This window comes from Pan paniscus, chromosome 21, assembly GCF_029289425.2.
Source record: "Pan paniscus chromosome 21, NHGRI_mPanPan1-v2.0_pri, whole genome shotgun sequence".
Taxonomy (NCBI): Eukaryota; Metazoa; Chordata; class Mammalia; order Primates; family Hominidae; genus Pan; species Pan paniscus.
The window spans coordinates 20,392,415-20,413,289 of record NC_073270.2 but is presented as its reverse complement, the minus strand read 5'-3'; the positions used below and the strand labels follow the sequence as shown (position 1 = coordinate 20,413,289).

Genomic DNA, 20,875 nt, shown 5'->3' with positions numbered 1-20,875 from the left:
TGGAGGAAATGCACTGAAGAGAACAAGGGTGCTTTGGGACCAGTCAAAACGCTTGCTCTTCATGGCTCAGTGGGTAGGAAGGGAAACATGTGAGCTGAATAGAAAGAAGAGCTATCGGGGAGACTGGCAGCGGGGTGACACAGCACACCCGCCGAGGGTGTGACCATTCCAGGTGGAGTGTCGAAGCTGGGTAGCTGGATGAGAGGCAGGGCATCCTCTCCCACTCCGCTACCTCCGAGTTCATTCAGAACTGCAGAAACTCCAGGAGAATCTGCCAGAGCCACCTACCTCAGGAGACTCCCAGAGGACCCTCGTGCGGCATGTGAATCCTCACCGCACAGCCGCGCCTGGGAAGGCTGGGAAGAAGACTCACGGGGAGTCTGCAGGCTGGGAGCTTCAGCTGAAGCCTAGGGGTGGGCACAGGTGCAAGTCTACCCCTCTTTGGGCGGCCCAGCTGGGTGGGATCTGGTGTGTGTTGTCACAGGCACCGTTGGTGCCCGTCCTCGTCCTCGGCCACTCACTTCCTGAGTATGCAAACCCCACAACGTCCATTTGTGTGAGGGCTTTGGTGGGGCCGACTGGAAATGCTATGAGTTTGGGACCCCCAAGCAGCCCTCGACAGACGATAGATAGGAGCTGGTGGATAAATGCCCCTCCTCCCCTGCCCTGCTTGAGGTCATCAGTTGTGGATGTTTTCCATGACCTGCCAGTTCCCCAGTGGGATGAAGCTCCAGCCTCCTTCTCCCCAGCGGTCACTGGCTTTCCCACAGACCCTCAGGGCTGCCTTCCTTCTCTACCTCACTCCCCATAGTGGACTTCCTGGGACCATCATCCAAAGTCTCTGCCCTGGCCTCCTTGTCTGAGGCTCTGCTTCTGGGGGAGTCAGCCTGAGACAGCTGTCTTGGCTCCTGTAGCTCTTCTGGTGTGGGTCCTCAGGAGGAAGTGACTCCTCAAGACACTGGCTGCAGAACACGCTGCATATCCAGGTTCCTGGGATAGGGAAGCTTCTCTGCTGTAAGATCAGATTCTTCTTAAGCTTGAAACCCCTATCCGGAGTCTCTACTATATAAGGGGGGCTGGCTTGGGAGAGAAAGGGGAAGGATGGCATAAAAACAAAACTCCTGCTGGATAGTGTTTATTCTGAAGTCTCAAGTCATGATAAGCAGCAGGTCTTGTTCTGCAGTTTTCCCAGGTACAAAATTGTCAGAAAACTATTGGCAAAGAGACAAAACCATTGAGCGCCAACATGGAGTGTGCCCTGATAAATTAGAGCATTTGGTTGGCTATTTTATCCGATTGATTTGCTGAGTATTTGCTAAGACTAGTTCTTTAAGCCATGACATATGATCATTCCAAATAGTAGTACCTCATTATTTGCTTAGCTTTTGTTCTTAGGCTTTTCAGAGGAAAAATATACTCTTGTAAATTGTAGATATAGTCAACACGTAACTATGTTATGCAGATCTGTGACTGCTGCAATGTCAGCCCAGAAGAACAAATAAATAAAGCTTATTTACTATAAAAATAAAATAAATAAAAAGGAAATACAAGAAGTGGGGAACAGGTGGACTGAGTAATATACAAGTAAGATGAAGAGGAGCATACAGCAGGCTGCATGTATCTAATCTCCACGTGTAAACGTTTGGTATCTAAGCAATGTGCATAAGCTCTCTACTGAAGGGCAGGGATGAGCTGAAACACAAAATTATGTCTCCTCTACCACCATTTGGCGCCATGATAAAATCAAATTGGAAACTGTCTACTTCAAAGCTCATTCCCCAAACATCCTTCTATGTTGCCCAGCCTCAAGACATTAACCAAACTGGTTGCAGGTCAACTCCGGCCAGAGTTTTGCTGTGGATGTCGAGGAGGGACTGGAGTCTCAGGATTCTGTACGTCCTGAAGTCTTCGTGGGTTTTGCATAATAATAATGGTAGGTGACATCTATGGAGGCTGTGCCTCAGAAGCAGGTGGTTTTCAGTGCATGTCATTTAATTGGGATCCCAGGAAGTTCCAGGAGAGGAGCAGGGAAGTGAGTCAGGGCAGGAAGAGCATCTAATAAAGGTGTGTTACCAAGTGGGGCACTGGGGCAGACAGCGAGGGCTTATTCCTTTGGGGGTACTTTCGGGGGCAGGCTAGAACATGTGTTTCTGTTAGCCCAGCTGAAGCAAGAGGGAACAGGCATTTATCCACCACCAATCCCCTGTCTGTCTAAGGCCTTCTTCTGGGGGATGCTGATTTCCTGGCACTTCTTGCCTGTCCAGTATTCAGGTAGAATAGGATGTGGGGGTCCAGAAAATGCCCAGAGTTGCAGGGGCTGGAACTTGAAAGTTGGGTGGGCATGCACAGGTAGCAAGAACTAAGCGGAGGGACAAGTAAGGTATCGTCTATTCAGTGCCAGACACTCTGCCAAGAGCTTCATCCACCTGCTTTCATGTGTTCTTCAAGGCAGCCTGATGAGGTGGGTGCTGTGACAGATGAGGAAACTGAGGCTCAGGAAGGCAAAACAGCTTTCCCATGGCTACAAGCTAAAGTGGAAAATTCAGGACTACAACTCAGATGGGTTTCACTGCAAGGGCATGCTCTAAACCGTCATGCTTTATATCCAGCTCAGGTCCTAGGATATCAACCCACCAGCAAGCCATGGGGCCTGTGGGGCTGAATGATTAGACCTGGACCTTCTGAATTAAGTCTCATGATGAAGGGGGTGAGGCAGTGATTTAAATCACTGATGTATGGAAACATAATTTACTCTCTTTGTGCTAATCCTCTCTGGACACCAGTTTTAGCTTTGTGTTGACACTGACAAATTAAGGACATGCTCAGCACTTTTCCAAGAGTAAACAGCAAATTCCACAAGCTATTCTAATCATTTTTCTCTTCCAGAGTAAAATCCCTTAACTAAACACGTCTGCCCTGCAAGTGAGTTGTTGCTGGGACCTTTCTGACCAGATCATGCAGGTCCCCTCAAATTTCAAACCCCCCTGGTTTAAATGCACTCCTGTCTTATTTTTAATGCCACAGTAAATGAGTTTGTTTTCTTAATTTCTTTTGAAGATAGTTTGTTTTTAGTGTATAGAAATGCTACTGATTTTTGTGTGTTGATTTTGTACCTTGCAACTTTATACTGAATTTGTTCGTCAGTTTTAACGGTCTTTTGGCAGGATTTTTTGGGTTTTCCACATACAAGACCACGTCATTAGTAGACAATTTCACTTCTCCCTTTCCTTTTTTATAGTTAATAATAATATGTATTTCAAAATTGGTAAAAGAGATTTTAAATGTTTTCATCACAAATAAGTAAGAATGTGAGGTGATAAATATATTAATTAGCCTGATTTGCTTATTCTACAATGTAATTACAACATCACATTATACCCCATAAATATAGATGATTATTGTTATTCAGCTAAAAAAAAAAACAAACCCTGCAGGAGCAGCCTCTCCTGGAGCCCTGGGCATGGCGGCAACACCAGTTGCAGAGAGGCCTCCTGCGCCACCCCGTTCTGTTGCTCACAAGGAGGGCAGCTCCGTCTGAATGGATTGGGCTCTGGCCCTGTGACAGGAGGTACTTTGTGATGGGGTTGGCACGCACAGCTGAGCTGACTTTGGTGGCGTTTGCGGGGGAAGAGACGGTGAAGATCAAAAACCTTAACACTGACGGAGCACCTACCATGTGTTCCCACTTTATTGATGTGGATATTGAGGTCAGGAGAAGTTCTGGGACTTGTTCCAAAGCAGGAAGCTTGTTGGTCATATACATGTTTTTCTAGCTTTTAACTTGGGTGTCTTTCCTCCTTACCAGAACATCTCATCCTTCCCTTGTTTTGGTAAGCCTGGTGGCCTGGCAGTGCCTTCTACACATCCTGCTTGTTTGGATGGCTAAAGCCAGGCCAGCCCTTGAGAGGACTGAGTAAAGCAGCAGTGCCTCTTTGCTGACAACCTTTTCTCCAGCCACTTCTGCTTCTTGATTTCAAGTTGATGACATAAACAAGAAAGGGAAGATACTGAATTAGAATTCATCGCTAGGCCTTCCAGGGTGATTCCTAGCTACATGTGGCTATCTACATTTATGCTAATTAAAAAAAAAAGTTAGCTCCTCATTCACACTAGCCACATTTCAAGTGCTCAATAGCTCCCATGGCCAGTGGCTACCACGTTAGACAGCACAGATTTAGACTACTGGACAGCTGGGGAAGGTCTGCTAGACACTGATGGCCTACAAATGGAGAGTTGAGTCTTAGGGCCGAAAAAGCGAAAAGACATCCTTGAAAGACCATGAAAAAAAAATACCCCTGGGAGTGAGGTGGAAAGTGAGCTTAAATATACAAAATACTGGAGGAGATGGGGGCTGGGGAAGGGGCCTTCTGCACCTCCTGCCAGGACCCTGGTCTTCTGCCCCCTAAGAACTGGCTACTGCATCATTAGTTTATTCTTTGGCTCTGAACAAGAGCAATCTGGGCCCGGGGGAGTGCACCCAGGGAAATCATTCTTTCAGATATTAAAATTAAATAGCAGAAATAACTGGAAGAACCTCAGACCCCAGGAAATGACATCCATTTGGTGAGGCTCCTTCCAGAAAGAAGAGCTTCCTCCTCCTCTCCTCCCCCAGACCTGAAAGAGGAGCAGTCAGCTGGCAGGAAGGGACCCCTTTCCACTTGGAACCTGGGCTCTCCCAGGAGGTGTCCCAGCCTCATGCTTCTTCAAGAACACATCCACATAAGTCTCCACTTTTGCTGAGGATGGGAGGGTGGGGTTGTGGAGCTGAGACTCCTCTCCCTCCAGGCCTCCTAAGGAAACCTGTGTGATTCGGTCACACTGACTGGTTAAGACCTGACCCAGGGGGAGTCAACCTATAGGGGATGGTCACCCCATGGCCAGGCAGGAAAAGTATGAGCTGGCCCAATAATTAGAGACTTCTGGGGACTATAAATGAGGAAACTGACCAGTGCCGGGAGGTACTGAAGAAGCAGGGCAAGTGCACAAAAGATGACAATAGCTAGAGCCAGGGCCAGAGTGGAGGCAGAGACACACTTCTTCTGAGAGAATAAGGATTGTGTGGGGAGGGAGGGAGGCAAGGAGGGAAGGAGGGAAGGAAAGCATGGTTCAGGTCACCTAGGTACTCTGCTAGGCTAGGAATACCACAAAATCCAGAAATAGACAATGGACCTGAAAACCACAAAGCCAGAGGGAGGATAAGATGTGACTAGCCTCCCTCCTTCCCCAGTACTCCAATCACTTTCATCGCTTCTATATCAAAGGCTGCCCTCCAATGCTAATCAGCTTCCTCTGCAGTTTTGGGGAGCAAAGAGGTCACAATGGGATCATGAGACAGAAAGCACATTCTGAAGTTTAAAAGCTGATCTAGGAATAAGAGAGAATTTGGATGTAAGCTCATAAGTGAGATTTCCCAATTCCCAGACCAGATAAAACTCCCTGGGTCCAGGGGAGGAAGAAAGAAGTGTGGACAGGTGTTGACGCGGGGGACAGGGGAGACCACCAACCTTGAGATCATGCCCTGGGCACCCTCACCATGTGGACACCAAAAGGAGTGATGTTAACGGTCCTCTTCCTCATTGTTGGAGAACCTCCACTTGTAGGGAGCCCCGGCTTGATGGCTCAGCTCAGCACAAGAATCCTGCTTGGACTTCCGGAATGACCTGCACTGTAGAGAGCCTATTTCCTTTAATAACATGAGCCCCTAATGGGCACTGGACACAGGAGTGTGAAGATGGAGATGTGCACAAGGGAGTCCCTACCACTAAACAGAAGGGGCCTAAGGCAGATGGCCAGGGACCTCCCACGTGGCCAGAACATCCCTTTTGCTGCTCTGATCAACCTGAGGAGGTGCAGATGGCAGCAACTCCAACAGCTCAGTGGAGGGAAAAGTCCCCTCTGCCTGAATTCCCAAGTTTCCTATGGGACATCTCAGGGCGTGCCTAGGGTTTAGAAAATGAAGACGCACATTGAAAATATTCTCCTTGATATGTCTTTTCCCAGCACATCTATTGACAGGTCTGGGTTGCTGGACTAATTAGCAGCCCTCCTACCAAACAGACTCACTTAACAAGAGCTTGCCTTGGTATGGGATAGAGAATCATTTTCAAATGTGTGACACCTTCTACTCTCATACACACAAGCATATAGAAATATCTGCCTGCCAGAAGACAGGAATTACATTAAAAATCGGAAAGCAAGGCTGAAAGCTTAGGAAGAATACTTTTGAAAGCTGAAAAGGTGTGCAGAGAGTATTTATTTCTGCTGTGGAGTTTGATCTCTTAAAGATAGGCAGCCACCCACACCAACTTCGAGAAAGAATTCCAAATATTGATTATTTAAAGACTCTTACTGGAAGAGAAATGTGTAGCTTGGCTTATAATCTCCAAGATTCAGCTATTTGTGTCATGGGGATAATGAGCAAAATTCCACAAGATCTTGATAAATCACAAACAAACTACAATTCTAGAAAATTATTCATAGCCTTCTTCCTTTACTTGGCACAGGCTCAGTGAATCTATAGGGTGCAAATTTCCTCACAGACAGGAAATCCTGCTTTTAGTGTTTCAATGTTATAATAGATTAGATATAAAGCAAGTTCTAAGACAAGTGTTTTCTTGGGGCTATCTTTTGTTGAAAAAGTTGTCAAGATCATGGATTTCCCCACTAGTAAGGAAACCATACATGACAAACAGCCAGAAGGAACAGAAACCTTTTTTAAAAAGCACACTCTCAGGCTTGGGATTTCTGAAATTCACAAAACACGAAAGATCCAAGGGAATATTCAAGCTGCGATGTTCAGAAAGTTGAACCAGCAATGGCTGTTCAAAGCCACACACAAAACACACACAAAGCACACACAAAACAGGGAAGTATCTACAAGAAAAAGAAAAAAAGAATGCAAGCTTTGTCATTTAAGGTTTAAAAGAGTGTATCAAGGGGTCAGAACCATCTGTGTCCCCAGACTTCTACCCAGACTGAGGCTGAAGGCTGCAAGCCTTAGGAGCAAAGCAAACTCGTGGGGCCCAAATGGAAAGGGGCAGGTTGAGTGTAGGTGCCAATGCTAAGTGTGATCAGGTTTCAGATCAAACTGGAGCAGCAAGGACTAGGCCCTCTGGTCCAGATCCATGACTACGAGCAGTGAACCCCAGGAAAAGACAGCCCCATGGCCCTCTCTTGGGGGAAGCCTGGGGTGGCAGGACACCCCTCTGGGACCCTCCAGCAGAAGACCATCACTCCCCTGCCTGGATAAGGCAGTTCCAGATCTTCAGGAGCCTAGAGACAGCCTCCTGGGGATGTTCTGTCCTCCACATTCCCTTCTGGATATTCCCTAGGGCCCCTGGGACTCTGGGATCACCTGCCCAAATGGCCCTGAGCCTTTTTCTATGTCCTGCCTGGGCTCTTCTCAACTGACTGTAGGGCAGATGACTCTGGGTCACTTCGGGCGAAGCCTGAGCTAATGCAGCACAAACCCTAGGCAAGGAGGGACGGTGAGGTCAGGAAGCTCTCACCACTCCAACGCAGCAGCTAAATCACCTGTGGTGCCTCCCACGTGAGGTCCTGCCGGTCTCTCCACGCTCATATTCTCTCACTCTCCACCACCGACACCCTTGGTTTCTGCTCTCTCTAGACTCCCTGACTCTCACCTCTCTGTGTCTCTGACCATGAGGCTTCCCATTCCTGTGTGGAGTCCCTTTTCTCCATGCTTCTTTGGAATCTGCCTGTACTCTTCAAGAACAGCACCACCTCGCCTTCCTGACACTGAGGTGCCTCCTCTAAGCTCCCACAGCACAGCACGCTGTATAGACCCTCGTCAGCATTTGGTGCATGGCAGGTGCTGACCATAAGTGGTTCTCTTCACAAGACAGCAGGTTCCTTCACAGTGAGGCCATGTCCTGAGCATCTAGAAGGACTCAGCCCAGCACTACTCTGCAGGGGCTCAAAAAATGCTTTCTAGATGTCCAAGTGCAGGAAGTCTGTATTTTGCTTCTTGCAGCTTTGACCCATGCATTCATCTGTTTCCTGCTGGCCAGTCAAATGCCAGATGTTACCCTTCCAGCAGTTCTTACATCCAATGATGTTTGTTTAACAATTTCTGAGCATCCTAAATGTACTGCACAACATGGAAGGTGAAGGGGATAGAAAGAATAATTTACTCCTGCCCTGAACAAAAAGTGACTGTGCAACTCCAGGCATTCAATGGCTGGACACAGTACGAAGGGGCTTCTTTATTGGGGCTTACATTCTGGTGGTAGGGGCTTATATTCTAGTGGGTAGGATAACAAGATTTGGTCTTGGGCCTTGGGGATGGCACCAGCAGGTCCACCCAAACATTTGTCTCTGCCCTGCTGCTCTGCCCACCTGGCCTCACGTTGGACACAGGCATGTATGTTGTGTGTTGAAGCTTGCCCCACTTGGGTCTCTTCCCTCCAAGAAGAGGAGCCAGGGAGAAAACCTGCAAGGGCCTTGGCAGCAGGCTCATGGCTATTTGGGTGGAGAATTCTGGGCTTCTGTGTGCTTGGAACATAATCTTGAAGGGGTGGGCACTGGCCTTGGTCCATGAACTCCTTGCCCTATGGATTCTAAAGTGTAGGGCCCAGGGCAGGGGCTAACACTGGCATTGGATTCCAGTGATTACGAAGTGCTAACATGTATACTCATGCCCATTCTTAGGGAAGTGTTTAAGGAGGATAGTATGCATTTGTGTCCATGTTGCCTTTATGCCAGCCTGGAAACGCACTACCACAGACAGCAGAAACCTTCCTGGGTATCCTGGGCTCATGAAGAGCAAGAAAAATGAACCCCCTCCACCTCCAGCTGATGACTCAGTGAGTCCAGAGGGGAGATGGAGGTGGGGAGAAAGGACCATGCAGCTGCAGGCGACAACATCTCTTCAGGAGGATGAAAGCACGCAGTGTTTGGGTCCAGAGTGGAAATCTCATATCTCAGATGTCAAAGCATCAGGATGCTAACGGCTGCCAGGGAATTCCGGATCCAACTCAGTGCCTGGAGCTCCTCAGCCTTGCGACAGGGTAGCCTCCTTGGTGCCGAAGGTGCCATCCATATTAATGGCTCAGTGCACACAACTTCCCTGAAAGGCAGGGAGGGCTGGGGGGTTGCAAAGGCTCTCCTTACTCATTTGGTATTTTTAGAGAATGTCCTTGTAGAAAAGAGACTTTTCATGCTCCCTTTTTTGGGAGTGGGAGACCAGTTGAAGAGTTGATTGATTTTACCCAGAGTCAAGATCAAGGTGGCCTGTGGGTCATAAGAGGTCAAGTGTCCTCCCAGAAGTGACATATAAAGCAAGGCCAGCAGAAGTGGGCTTCAAGCCCATGTCTTCTCTGACTCCACAGCCCAGGCTGTGCCTGCTGACCTGCTCCAGCTGTGGGTTGAAAGCAAGGTCTCTGACCCCTCCGTTGAATCACAGTGGGCTGTGACTGTAACGGTGGAAATGACACCGTGGGACTTCAAGGCTAAGTCACCCTCCCTTTCTGAGCTCTCTGGGCTGCCACGTGGCAGTCCGACTGCCTGAGGCTGCCACACTGTAGAGGTCACTGTAGGTGCTCTTCTCAGTAGCCATAGCTGAGCCAGCCCTTCAGCCATCCCACCCCACATACCAGGCATGGGAGAGAGAAACCCTTTAGGACCACTGGTCTAGCCACAGCCATCGGAGTCGGTCCATCTGAGGCCCTGGATTCCATGGAGCAGCATTCCCACTGTGCTCCTTCTGAGCACTCAACACAAACAACCCAAGAACAAAACAACATGGTGACCAGGCATGCCACTGAATGTGGGGAGCTCACTTCACAGCGATAAATAACTAGAATGGAATTAAGGGGGAGGGAATGCCACAGAGATGGGGAAGCAGTAATGTACCTAGTCGAGAATTTGGCTCAGAGATTTCTTGTTGGACAGCTGTCCACTCCTTAGACATCGTCACATGTATGCCCTCCCCCAAACCCTCCAAATGGGGACAAGAGGACCACAGACTTTAGAGCCACTGGCTCTGTGGCAGAAGATGCTGGGCAGTGGTGGAAAGTAAGAGGCCAGATGGGAACAGAACAAGCTTTTCTTTTTCATCTTCTATGTGTAAGACATGGTGCTAGTTGCCATTACATATAATCCACTCAGTGAGCAAATGTTCTGTCCCTACCACATGCCAAGAAGGGGTCTGGGAATGAAGCCGTGTACAAAACCAAGTCCCTGTTCTCATGGGGCTTACGTGTGAGTGAGGGTGAAAAGTTGAAAAGCAAATAACGCAATCATTCAAAAGTCAGGAAACAACAGGTGCTGGAGAGGATGTGGAGAAATAGGAACACTTTTACACTGTTGGTGGGAGTGTAAACTAGTTCAACCATTGTGGAAGTCAGTGTGGCGATTCCTCAGGGATCTAGAACTAGAAATACCATTTGACCCAGCCATCCCATTACTGGGTATATACCCAAATGACTATAAATCATGCTGCTATAAAGACACATGCACACGTATGTTTATTGCGGCATTATTCACAATAGCAAAGACTTGGAACCAACCCAAATGTCCAACAATGATAGACTGGATTAAGAAAATGTGGCACATATACACCATGGAATACTATGCAGCCATAAAAAATGATGAGTTCATATCCTTTGTAGGGACATGGATGAAATTGGAAACCATCATTCTCAGTAAACTATCGCAAGAACAAAAAACCAAACACCGCATATTCTCACTCATAGGTGGGAATTGAACAATGAGATCACATGGACACAGGAAGGGGAATATCATACTCTGGGGACTGTGGTGGGGAGGGGGGAGGGGGGAGGGATAGCATTGGGAGATATACCTAATGCTAGATGACGAGTTAGTGGGTGCAGCGCACCAGCATGGCACATGTATACATATGTAACTAACCTGCACAATGTGCACATGTACCCTAAAACTTAAAGTATAAGAAAAAAAAAAAAAGAAAAAAAAAAAAAGAAAGAAAAGCAAATAACTATTCAATGGCAGATAGCATGGAGGAAAACAAAGCAGGGTAAGAGGAAATATGGCGGCATTTCAGAAAGGCCAGTTAGGAAAGGGCTTCCCAAGAGGGTGGTGTTTGAGCAGAGAGTAGGGTTAAGTCATGGAGAGTGGGGCTGTTTGACTTTAGAGTCCACACTCTGGGCACTAACATGAAGAGAAAGTGCATAACAGATGGCTCCACCTTCGAAAGCTGTGGTCTTTCATCTCCATTTGGTGATGGCCCCCTACAGAGCTCGAAGGACCCCCACCAGGCAGTGTATGAAGAGGAGGGCGGAGAGAATCCACTGGGGGCACCTCAAGTGCCACACCCCACACCCCTAGGCCTAGCCTATGGACCCTCCAGGCAGAGGCACAGAGGGGTACTTACACAGAGCACATGGAGGACCACCGCACCTTGTCTTCTATCCTCGTTTGTGAAGATGTCATTGGGGAATTCATGCAGGGCTAAAGAACAGAGAAAGAAAACCGTCTCAGCACAGGTGACCACATTTTCAGTGCTGTAGGTCTGGGAGTCTTGGTTTTAACATGGGGTCCATGAACTTGGAAGAAAAAAAGATCCTGAATCTTTAAGTTCACAAAACTAACCAGAATTTAGTGTTTCCTTCAGATAAGAACGTGGGCAACCAACCACAGTAGTGTTAGCAGAACCTGGGGCTCGGCCCCACAGATATTTTCATAACACGTCATACCATCATACTTGTGCAGCTCTCACCCACTGCTTCAATCTTATGGTGGTTGTTAGGTCACCACCTGTGACTTAAAGTGTTAATGAGGAAGCACATGAACTACTATATTGCAAATTTGTTTTCTAATATTTTGACAGTTTCATTTCCACACAGTCAGTTTCCATGTGTAACCTTATGTACTTTGCTGCATGCATGCATTGAAAACTGCTTTTCTGAGCGGGGACTGTAGGCTTCACTGGATCACCAAAAGGGTCTGTGGCTCAGACAGATTTGAAGCCCCTGCTCTAAGTGGGTCTTCATTTTGCTCCTTTTCCACTTTGCCTGACCTGGCTTAGGGTGTGGGCCTCGTGTGCTATTAGAACAACCCCTTCCCTGCTCCCTCCCTCTGCTCCCCTTTCTAAGTTGACCTCCATTTGTGGCTGGACCAGAATGCCAACCACAGGGATGTTCATGCCTTCTCAATGTTCCAAAACCTTTCTGCCTTGAGATGAAAGCTGGAGTCTGTGAACTGACGGTCCCAAGAAGGTCCTCCACCACTAACCAGGCCTCCTGTCCCTTCCTCTCATAAAATCCAATCAACCTTCTGGGCCAGGTTCTCACATCTCCTCTCCTTTATGAAGCCTCCTGTGGTCCCTCCGATAGGAATCCACGGCTCCTTTGCTGGAGGATGTGCCCACCAGGCGCGGCAGGAAGCAGCACACACCACCCCCAACCACAGCCCCACATGGGCAGACATCACCAGCTGCTGAAAGAAGTCTTTCCCTCTGAGCTTGATGATGTCTCCAAGTCTTTCTCTAGCAAGTTCTTAGAGAAACCACCACCATTTGATGGGGAGGATATGCTGGATGATACCTGCTTGCCACTTGTCTGATTTTGGATTCCCCTAAAAGCAGACCCTCCGACAAGGATGTGGAGCTATGTGGTTTACTTGGGAGATGACTCCAGGATGCACTGTGCGTGAGGGAGGCAGTGCAGCCAGGAAGGGGAGAAGAGACAAAGACAGTGCTGCTAAGGAGTGAGTGGATGACCTCTGAGACACCCAGGCCCAATTCTGCTGGGGACCCCTGGCTTGCCTGGAGGATTTGTGCAAGACACAAGCCATCGGTCACTGCTTGAAAAGGCTCTGCTCTCTGCATCCAAGGCAGCATTGGCTTAAGGCATTGTGCAGGTATTGGGTTGGAGCCACACGAAGTGTTTGGGCCAAAGGGTACGTCTAGTACATAAAGCAAGGCTCACCTTCCAAAGTACAGCAAGTGGCGGACAGTTAAAAATACTACATTATATACTTGAAACTTGCGAAGAGGATGGATCTAAATCTTCTCACTACACACACACAAACACACACACATAAATGGTAACTATGTAGAGGTAATGGATACGTTAATGAACTGAAATGTGGTTAACATTTCACAATGTATCTGTATATCAAAAGATCAAGTTGTATACCTTAAGCATATACAATTTTTATACGTCAATAATATCTCAAAAAAGCTTTTTTTTTTTTTTTTTTTTTTTTTAAAAAAAAAGCAAGACCCACCTGTGTGTCTAGCCAATCACACTCTCTAGTTTTGTATGGTCCTTTAAACATAAAAAAGGAGACAAGAAAAGACAGGAACATCATGATTATGGGAGGATTTTTCTAAGCTGAAGCTGCTCTAAACAGGCTGCACAGAGCCCCTCTGAACAATGAATAAACTGGGAGAAGCCTGGAGGAGTTTCCCTTGGGGACCAAAATGAAGCCACGATCTGGAAATTAATGTGAGGGGCAGAGGGATGACAACAGTGAGCATTTATTGAGCACCTGCTCCTGGCAAGCACTGTACCTTGCGCTTTGCCCCTGTGATCCCATCTTATCCTCACAAACAGATTATTATTCCAGTTCTGTAGATGAGGAACCCAAGGGGAAGACAGATGGGGCAACATGCTTGGGCTCCATGGCTGGAAAGTGGGAGAAGGGCTGCACACCCAGCAAACCCAGGGCTGGGGACGCCCCTCACACATGCCACTCCCCTCCTGCATGGATCTGCACTTCCATTCTGTCCTCTGACTTCTTCCTTCTGTGACCTCCTCCAAAAGAGGATTTGACCTGATTTACATTCAGCTGCCACACTCCTGGAGGAGAAGCAATAGGCTTTTTTTTTTTTCTTTGCATTTTTCAGTGTAGCTGACACAGGGTGTTTTGGCACTGGCCAGTCCTAGGGTTGAAAGGTCACCTCTCCTATTGTTCTCCTAGTCTCAGAGCTGGAAGCTAGAGATGGGATGCTGAGTTAATGTATCAATCACAACAGCCATCACCCATGGGAAACAAGCCAGTCATATGCCCTGGGGCAGTGCCAAGCAAAGGAATCATGTGTGGAAACCTCTTATTTGAGGTCCCCAATCATCAACGAGGGGTACAGGGGGTACAGGTATGTGGCATCCAGTTAGCTCTTTACTTTCCGCCCCACAAGCTTCCTCCATGATCAATAACAAGGGACCGAGGGAGCACAGGAAAGGAGTGAAAGTCACCCCATGAGCATCATCCACGTCTGCACTGGGTTCTCCCCAGCCCAGCTCTATTCTCTTGCCTCACTGCTGCCCCGTGCATGAGGCCACCGAGGGCCAGGGAGCACATCTGTTCCACCAAGGACACCATGTCAGTAAGTGACAGGCTTGGGTTCTGAATCCAGGCATTCTGAGTTTCAATTCTCCACAACATGAACAGCAACTGGCTGAATGAAGCAACTGCAGATATGTGTATCCCACTGGGCCTGGTTCTCTGGTGGAGGAGGTTTCTTGTCAGGGGTCTCCATGCCAGCCCACATGGTGGCCCCAGCTGGGACCCCTGGGGAAGACACACTGGAGGCTGAGCCCTGGATGGAGCAGGACCCAAAGGGCCCCATGCTGGCTCAGGACAGTCCACCCAGAAGCTGCCCAAACTCCTGGCCAGGCAGGGGTGAGCCAAAGAGAAACCACAGGAGCTTCGTCAGGGTCCGCCTTCCTTGGAGGCTCAGCAACCCTCCCTTTCCTCCCTTCAGGGAGTGGGCAGCTTACCAGTGACCTGATCTTGGTCTGCTCTCCAGGGCCTGCTCTCTGATCCATGCCCAGCTGGGAGCTCCTCTATCAAAACTGTGTCCTCTTGTCAGCAGTCACAGCTGGCCATGAGGAAGTGTGTGAGAATTCTCCATGGGGCAATGAGAGCCTCCAATCTGGCACAGTCAGCAGCAGAGCCTGTGAATGGAGCGGCCAGCACTGTGGGCCTCCTCACCGAGTTGAATGTGGGTAGAATGTGGGAGCTCCAGGGTCAGGGTGGGCAAGGCAGAGGACAGTCTAACGGTTTTGAACCACTGTTATTCAAGAAAAACAAAAAGTCTTATTTGATGGCCAATAGCAATGTGGAAAGAATGACCAGGTTAAATACTCGCCTAGCAAACTTCACCTGATATCAACCCACTCTGACCACTTTTTCATTACAGCTCCTCTCAGAAAACACGTATAAGGAAAATAACAACATTGGAAAAATGGTTTCAAAGGACTCATGCACAGCTTGCAAAGAATACTACATATATTTTATTTTCCCTTTTAGATATGCATTATCATTTGAAAAAAAAGTCACAGGGAGAGATTTCATCTAAAAATTGAGCTAAGCCCAGGCCGGGCGCGGTGGCTCAAGCCTGTAATCCCAACACTTTGGGAGGCCGATGTGGGCGGATCACAAGGTCAGGAGATTGAGACCATCCTGGCTAACACGGTGAAACCCCGTCTCTACTAAAAATACAAAAAATTAGCTGGGCGTGGTGGTGGGCGCCTGTAGTCCCAGCTACCCGGGAGGCTGAGGCAGGAGAATGGCATGAACCTGAGAGGCAGAGCTTGCAGTGAGTGGAGATCACGCCACTGTACTCCAGCCTGGGTGACAGAGCAAGACTCCGTCTCAAAAAAAAAAAAAAAAAAAAAAAAAAAAATTGAGCTAAGCCCTCTTCTCCTACCCTGTGAGAGGTGAGTCTTCCCTCATAGGTTCCAAATGCCCATGCCTTAGGCTGGGGCCCTCAAGAGCAGACCCTGAGAGAAAGATTTGAATGACAGCTGTTTGTTTGGGAGGTGATCCCAGGAAGCATCGGGAGCAGGGTGGAGAGATGAGGCAGGGAGGGGAAGGGGCTGGCACAGTGTCTCAAGCTTGCTGGGAGACAGAGGAAAGCAGGTCTCAGAGTTGTCTACTGCAGGGTCAGCAGCAGGGTGGGGGGCTCCATCCACTGATGCCTGCCTGTCACTGTTTAGGGCTGTCCCAAAGGCACTGACCCTTCAACACTTCTGCTCAGCCCTGCACTGGCCAAGCCAAGCATGCTTCTGGGGCCAGAGAAGGCCCTAGAAAGAGTCACAGGTGATATATCAAGAAACCATCCGCATGTCTGGGTGTAGGAATGCCCCATGTCTGCCCTAGCCTGATACAACAGAATACCGTAGACTTGGGAGCTTAACCAACAGACATTTATCTCTCATAGCTCTGGAGGCCGGAAGTCTGAGATAAAGGTGCCAGCATGGTTGGGTTCTGATGAGGGCTGTCTTCTGGCTGGCTGAGGCCGCCTTCTTACAGTATCTACATGTCAGAATATGAGTAAGCTTTGGTCTCTTCCTCCTCTTATTTGGACACTAATCCCATGATTGGGGTCCCACTCTTACACCTTTATGTGACCCTAATTACCTCCCAAAGGTCCCATCTCCAAATACCATCATTTTGGGGGTTAAGGCTTCAACATATGAATCTGGGAAGTGGGAACAAACATTCAGTTCACAGCATCTCCCAAGCCTCCTTTGCATAAAAGACAGACCATAACTTATACACACATAATTAGCTTCAGCACACAGCAGTGGGGCATGGGGTAGAGGTGGCAGAAGGGAGTCCCTCTGCACAAGCATAACATCAGGATAAACTGTTATTAAGACTTGCATTCTGAATCTAGCATGGTAGGACCCCAATGTTAAGACTTAGGGTTGTAACATGTTCTTATATTACATATCCAGTTCCACCATGTTAGAAGCTTCTTTGATTCATTTGCAAAGGGCATTTGTTGCCAGATGACCCTGCAGCACAGAATGTAAATCAGGAAGAATCCTATCTTAGAGACCCACTGGGGCAGCAGCTTCGTTTAGGGAGGCCATAAGGATTGTCATTGATCTCTGTCAGCTCCTACGTGCGTGCTATATACACAGCCTACTAATAACATTGTTATTTCACTCATTGCCTTGCTGTGGATCTAAAGCAATTTGGTATCACAGTGTTTAATCTTCCTAAGGAAGGGGTCAGCCTGGAGTCAAGAAAAGTGTCCTCAATTGGGAATCTGGAAATGTGGGGCTCAATGCCAACATGTCCAAAGTGTGGCTTTGGCCACCTGTCATTTCATCTCTCTGGGACTCAGTTTGCCTTTTGGCCATTTGAAAAGTGGCCTCTGAGGATCCTCCTTCCCATTGCCTCTGGTCCAAACACAGTACACTGCAGTGCACACAGCAGATGCCTGATAAGTCTCAGTGGGATGAAGAACTCTGAGAACAGACCTTAGGCATGGATGGGGTAAATCCACTCTGCCCAGTTGACCCAGTGGTTCAAGAAAAGAGCTGCAACAGCAGCTGTGCTTTCCTCCTGGAGACTGCAACAGCTCTTCAACTGGCGACACACTCTGGTGCCTTGCAGGTGTGTGTGGGGCATGCGAATTTCTGAATAGCTGCAGCTGTCCAAGAAAAGAGTGTATGCGGACAGTGTGGTGCACTGGACTGGAAGGCTCTGCCAAGTGCTTCTTGGCCTCAGTTGGTTCACTTCTGGAACAAGAGGTAAGACAATGTGGGGCCTCTAGCGCCTCCCAGAGCTGATGGCTGGTGCTGATGTCACCCTCTCCAGGTGTGCATCCTAGCGCCAAATCCAAAAGTACTCAGCGTATTTTTTAAGGCTTGAGCTAGGATGCTTGCTGTATTTGGGAACTAACATTTTCCTTGGGTGATCAGTTAGATTTTGAATAAGATCCCACAGTGGAGAATCAGGCTCGGGTCCAGATCTCCTTCTGTGCCACACCGGGCCTCATTTCCTTCATCTGTAGATGGGAGTGTTGATGTCATCCCTGCAGGGTTGTTATGAAGAGTGTAGATAGTGAACGTGAAATACCTACCGCCATGCTTCCTGGGGTCACATATCATTATTCTAAATTATAACAACAATGACATGCTGGCCTGGTGTGGGCAGAGGACACATTCATCTCTGGTCTTGATGTTGAAATCCACATATTGCCAGTTCCTTCCTGTCTTGCATTGGCATCTGTTTACCTGGATGGTGATTAGTCCATGAGAGCTGCATAAATGCATGTGCCTCTAGGCAGGTGCTTCTGGTACTCAGCCTGTTGGGGCCACATGGCCCACATGGCCTGTTAAGAGCAGCTACCTATGCAGGGAGAACGGAGCAGCCTCATCCAGCTGAGAGTCATTCCCCAAATACCTTCAAGGTCCTCAAAGTCTCTTTCTGCTCTTCTCTTTCATCCCCCAATTTTCCTTTCAGTGCATCCCGCCAGCCCTGGGGGCCTGCAGAAGCAAGCGGTGCTGTTCCCATGGAAACCACAGGGACCTGAGTGGAGTGGATTCCCCTTACCAAGGCAACAGCAATCAGCTTCCTTGCTTCTCCCTCCTGGCTGCTTTCATGAGACCCGAGTTTGATGAGTCTAAATGGAGGTTCACAGAGGTAGAGTCTTTTCTCCTTTGCTTGAAAAAAAATGCAGCAGGAACATTCATGCCATCTTTAGACATACTCATCACATATTGATCAAATGGAGCAGGACAAAATGAAGATCAACACATCCTAAAAAGCCTGGCTCCCTTAACATGTCTGAGCAAAAGGAACATGGGCTGCTGCAGCCATCAGAATACCAGTCTGCCATCCCAGTGACCTTCTCATGACAAAATACCCACGCAACTTGAGGGATTGGTCTCTCAGGAATTGCACCGAAAGATGGCAGTCTGGATGCTACCCAGCTTCCCCCTGCAGTGATGAGTGGCTTCAAGCTTCTGTTTCACGTGCTTTCATCTGTCTTAGTAAAGCCTGTTGCTCCCACTTTTCCTGGGGCATTGTAAAAACTTTGTGTTCCGGGTGCGGTACCTCCTCCGCTTCTCACAAAGCCTTCCCTGCCTCTCTTTCTGTGGCCCAGTTGCATTGTCCCAGTGCTCATCAAATTATTTTCCAACCACACTGTAGGCATTTGCTTGTCCATGTGTACCGTGGACTCAGTGGCACCATGAGCTCAGCTCCCTGAGGACAGGAGCCCTGTCATTTCTCTCTTTGTCATCAGCACCCACCAGGCTGGGATACATGAAAGAGGACAACAAATATCAAGTGTGACTGAATGCAGAGGGCCTTTCTCTCAGGAAGTGGTTTTGTATAAACACAAGACAGAATTATTGGCTGAGAAATGGTGTTGGGAGGGACAGCTCAGTCAAACTCCCAACTACTAGATCCCAACTCTGGTGGCAATGAGGGCTGTTCACAAATACCCCATTTCTCATTGTTCCAGAGACCTAGGAGGAGTATTTCTACATCCCTTTCAAAGTTAGGTAAGGCCATGCAGCTTGCTTTGATTAGTGAAATGTGAGCAAAATGATGTGGATTGCATGTGGCTTTCAAACCAGTGCCTGGCTCACCATTTTGCATTTTCTTGTCTCAGCATTTCTTGAAAAATACATCAGGATGCAATGTGCATCTCCCATCAGCCTGGATCCCTGAGTGACTGATACCAGAATCCCCAACCCTCAATACATGCATTTTGTACATGTAGCATGAGTAAAAATAACATTATTGTATTTTGTAGCCACTGATCTTCGAGGGCTGTTTGTTACCCAGCATATCCTAGCTCCTTGTGAGAAATGCATATGGTCCTTGCTCCTTGGCATCCCTACAGCCTTTTGCACGTTGTTTGCCTTGCAGCAATTTTTGGTTGTTTTCTCTCTTCTCCAGTAGACTGGGGGAAGGAGGTTAAGGTTGTAGGATATTTATTCTTCTCTGTAGCCCTGGTGTCTAGCAAAATACCTGGCACACAAATCACTTAATAGTGTTGGTTGAGGCAATTAACACATTTGTCATAAATAAAGGCCCCTGAACAAAATTATCCACAAAAGAATCTGTGTGAAAGTACATAAATGCATAACTTAATTTTCTAAATATTTAGTCTTTGGAAATGTTTTAGAGACATTTCAATGCATGCTTACATTCAACGAGGTCAAGTTAACCTCAGGCAGGCATGGGAGAAGGCATCTGGCAACAGGAGGTGCTGGGTGTTCCAGGGAACCAGTCTGTTCTTAGATCATCTTTTGAATTTTTGTCTCGTTCTAAAGACCATATCTTAATAACATTGGAAAATTTATTAAATCAATACTGTGTCAAAACACCACTGCTTACTTTCAGCACTTACCATCTGCTGGATACCATACTCAATACTAGTTAAAGGTACACAGCCCTTATCACTGAGGAGTTAACAGTTGAGGTTAGCTTGGGAGCAAGGGGACTCTCTTTGAAATCATCCCAATACCTTAAGTATTCTGAATTTAAGAATGGAAATAACCTTTATCAAGTATTGCAAATATATTTATCACTTTTTCATTGCTTCTATATGATAGGAAGCATTATCCCAATTTACAGATGGGTAAGCTGAGGCCCAAAGAGGGCAAGTAACCAGTCCAAGTTCACATAGACGTTAGTGGAAGAGCTGAGATCAAACTAGGGTCCAACTTTCTAATATGTTGATTCCACTGTCCTAGAAAGAACAAATTACCCCCTTTTTTCTTGTTTTTTTAAGGGCATAAGTCCTTCCCTTCAAAAACCAGAAACAAAGTTCAGATTCAAATGGATTGATGTGTGAATGAAAACAAGGTCATGAGAAGCATCTCTGTGAAGGAAGATGCAACCACAAGTCATGGGAACAGATGGCCTAGAGGGATCATTAAACTATCAATCAAAATGGTATTGCCAATCAAATTTGCTAAGAAAACTTGGATCAGCCAAATGCTTATGTGGTGACATTTGCTTACCACAGGCAACCAGCATTTTACAAGAGCCTGACGGCCTGGATTTGAATCCGTCCTTTATCACTCATAAGTTCTGTGGCTTTGGGAAAATTCTTTAACATCTTTGAGTCTTAATTGTTAATGTGCAAAATGGGAGAATGAAAACAATACCCATT

General features: G+C 47.6%; 1 protein-coding gene across 1 annotated transcript in view; it reads right to left on the bottom strand.

The window, feature by feature from the left end:
- The window catches only part of SLC24A3 (solute carrier family 24 member 3), a 512,775-nt gene that overhangs the window by 197,380 nt on the left and 294,520 nt on the right, over positions 1-20,875 (bottom strand). The window contains exon 3 of the mRNA XM_008962961.5: positions 11,372-11,448. Coding sequence (XP_008961209.3) covers positions 11,372-11,448 — 77 coding nt within the window. The remainder of the gene's footprint in view (positions 1-11,371; positions 11,449-20,875) is intronic.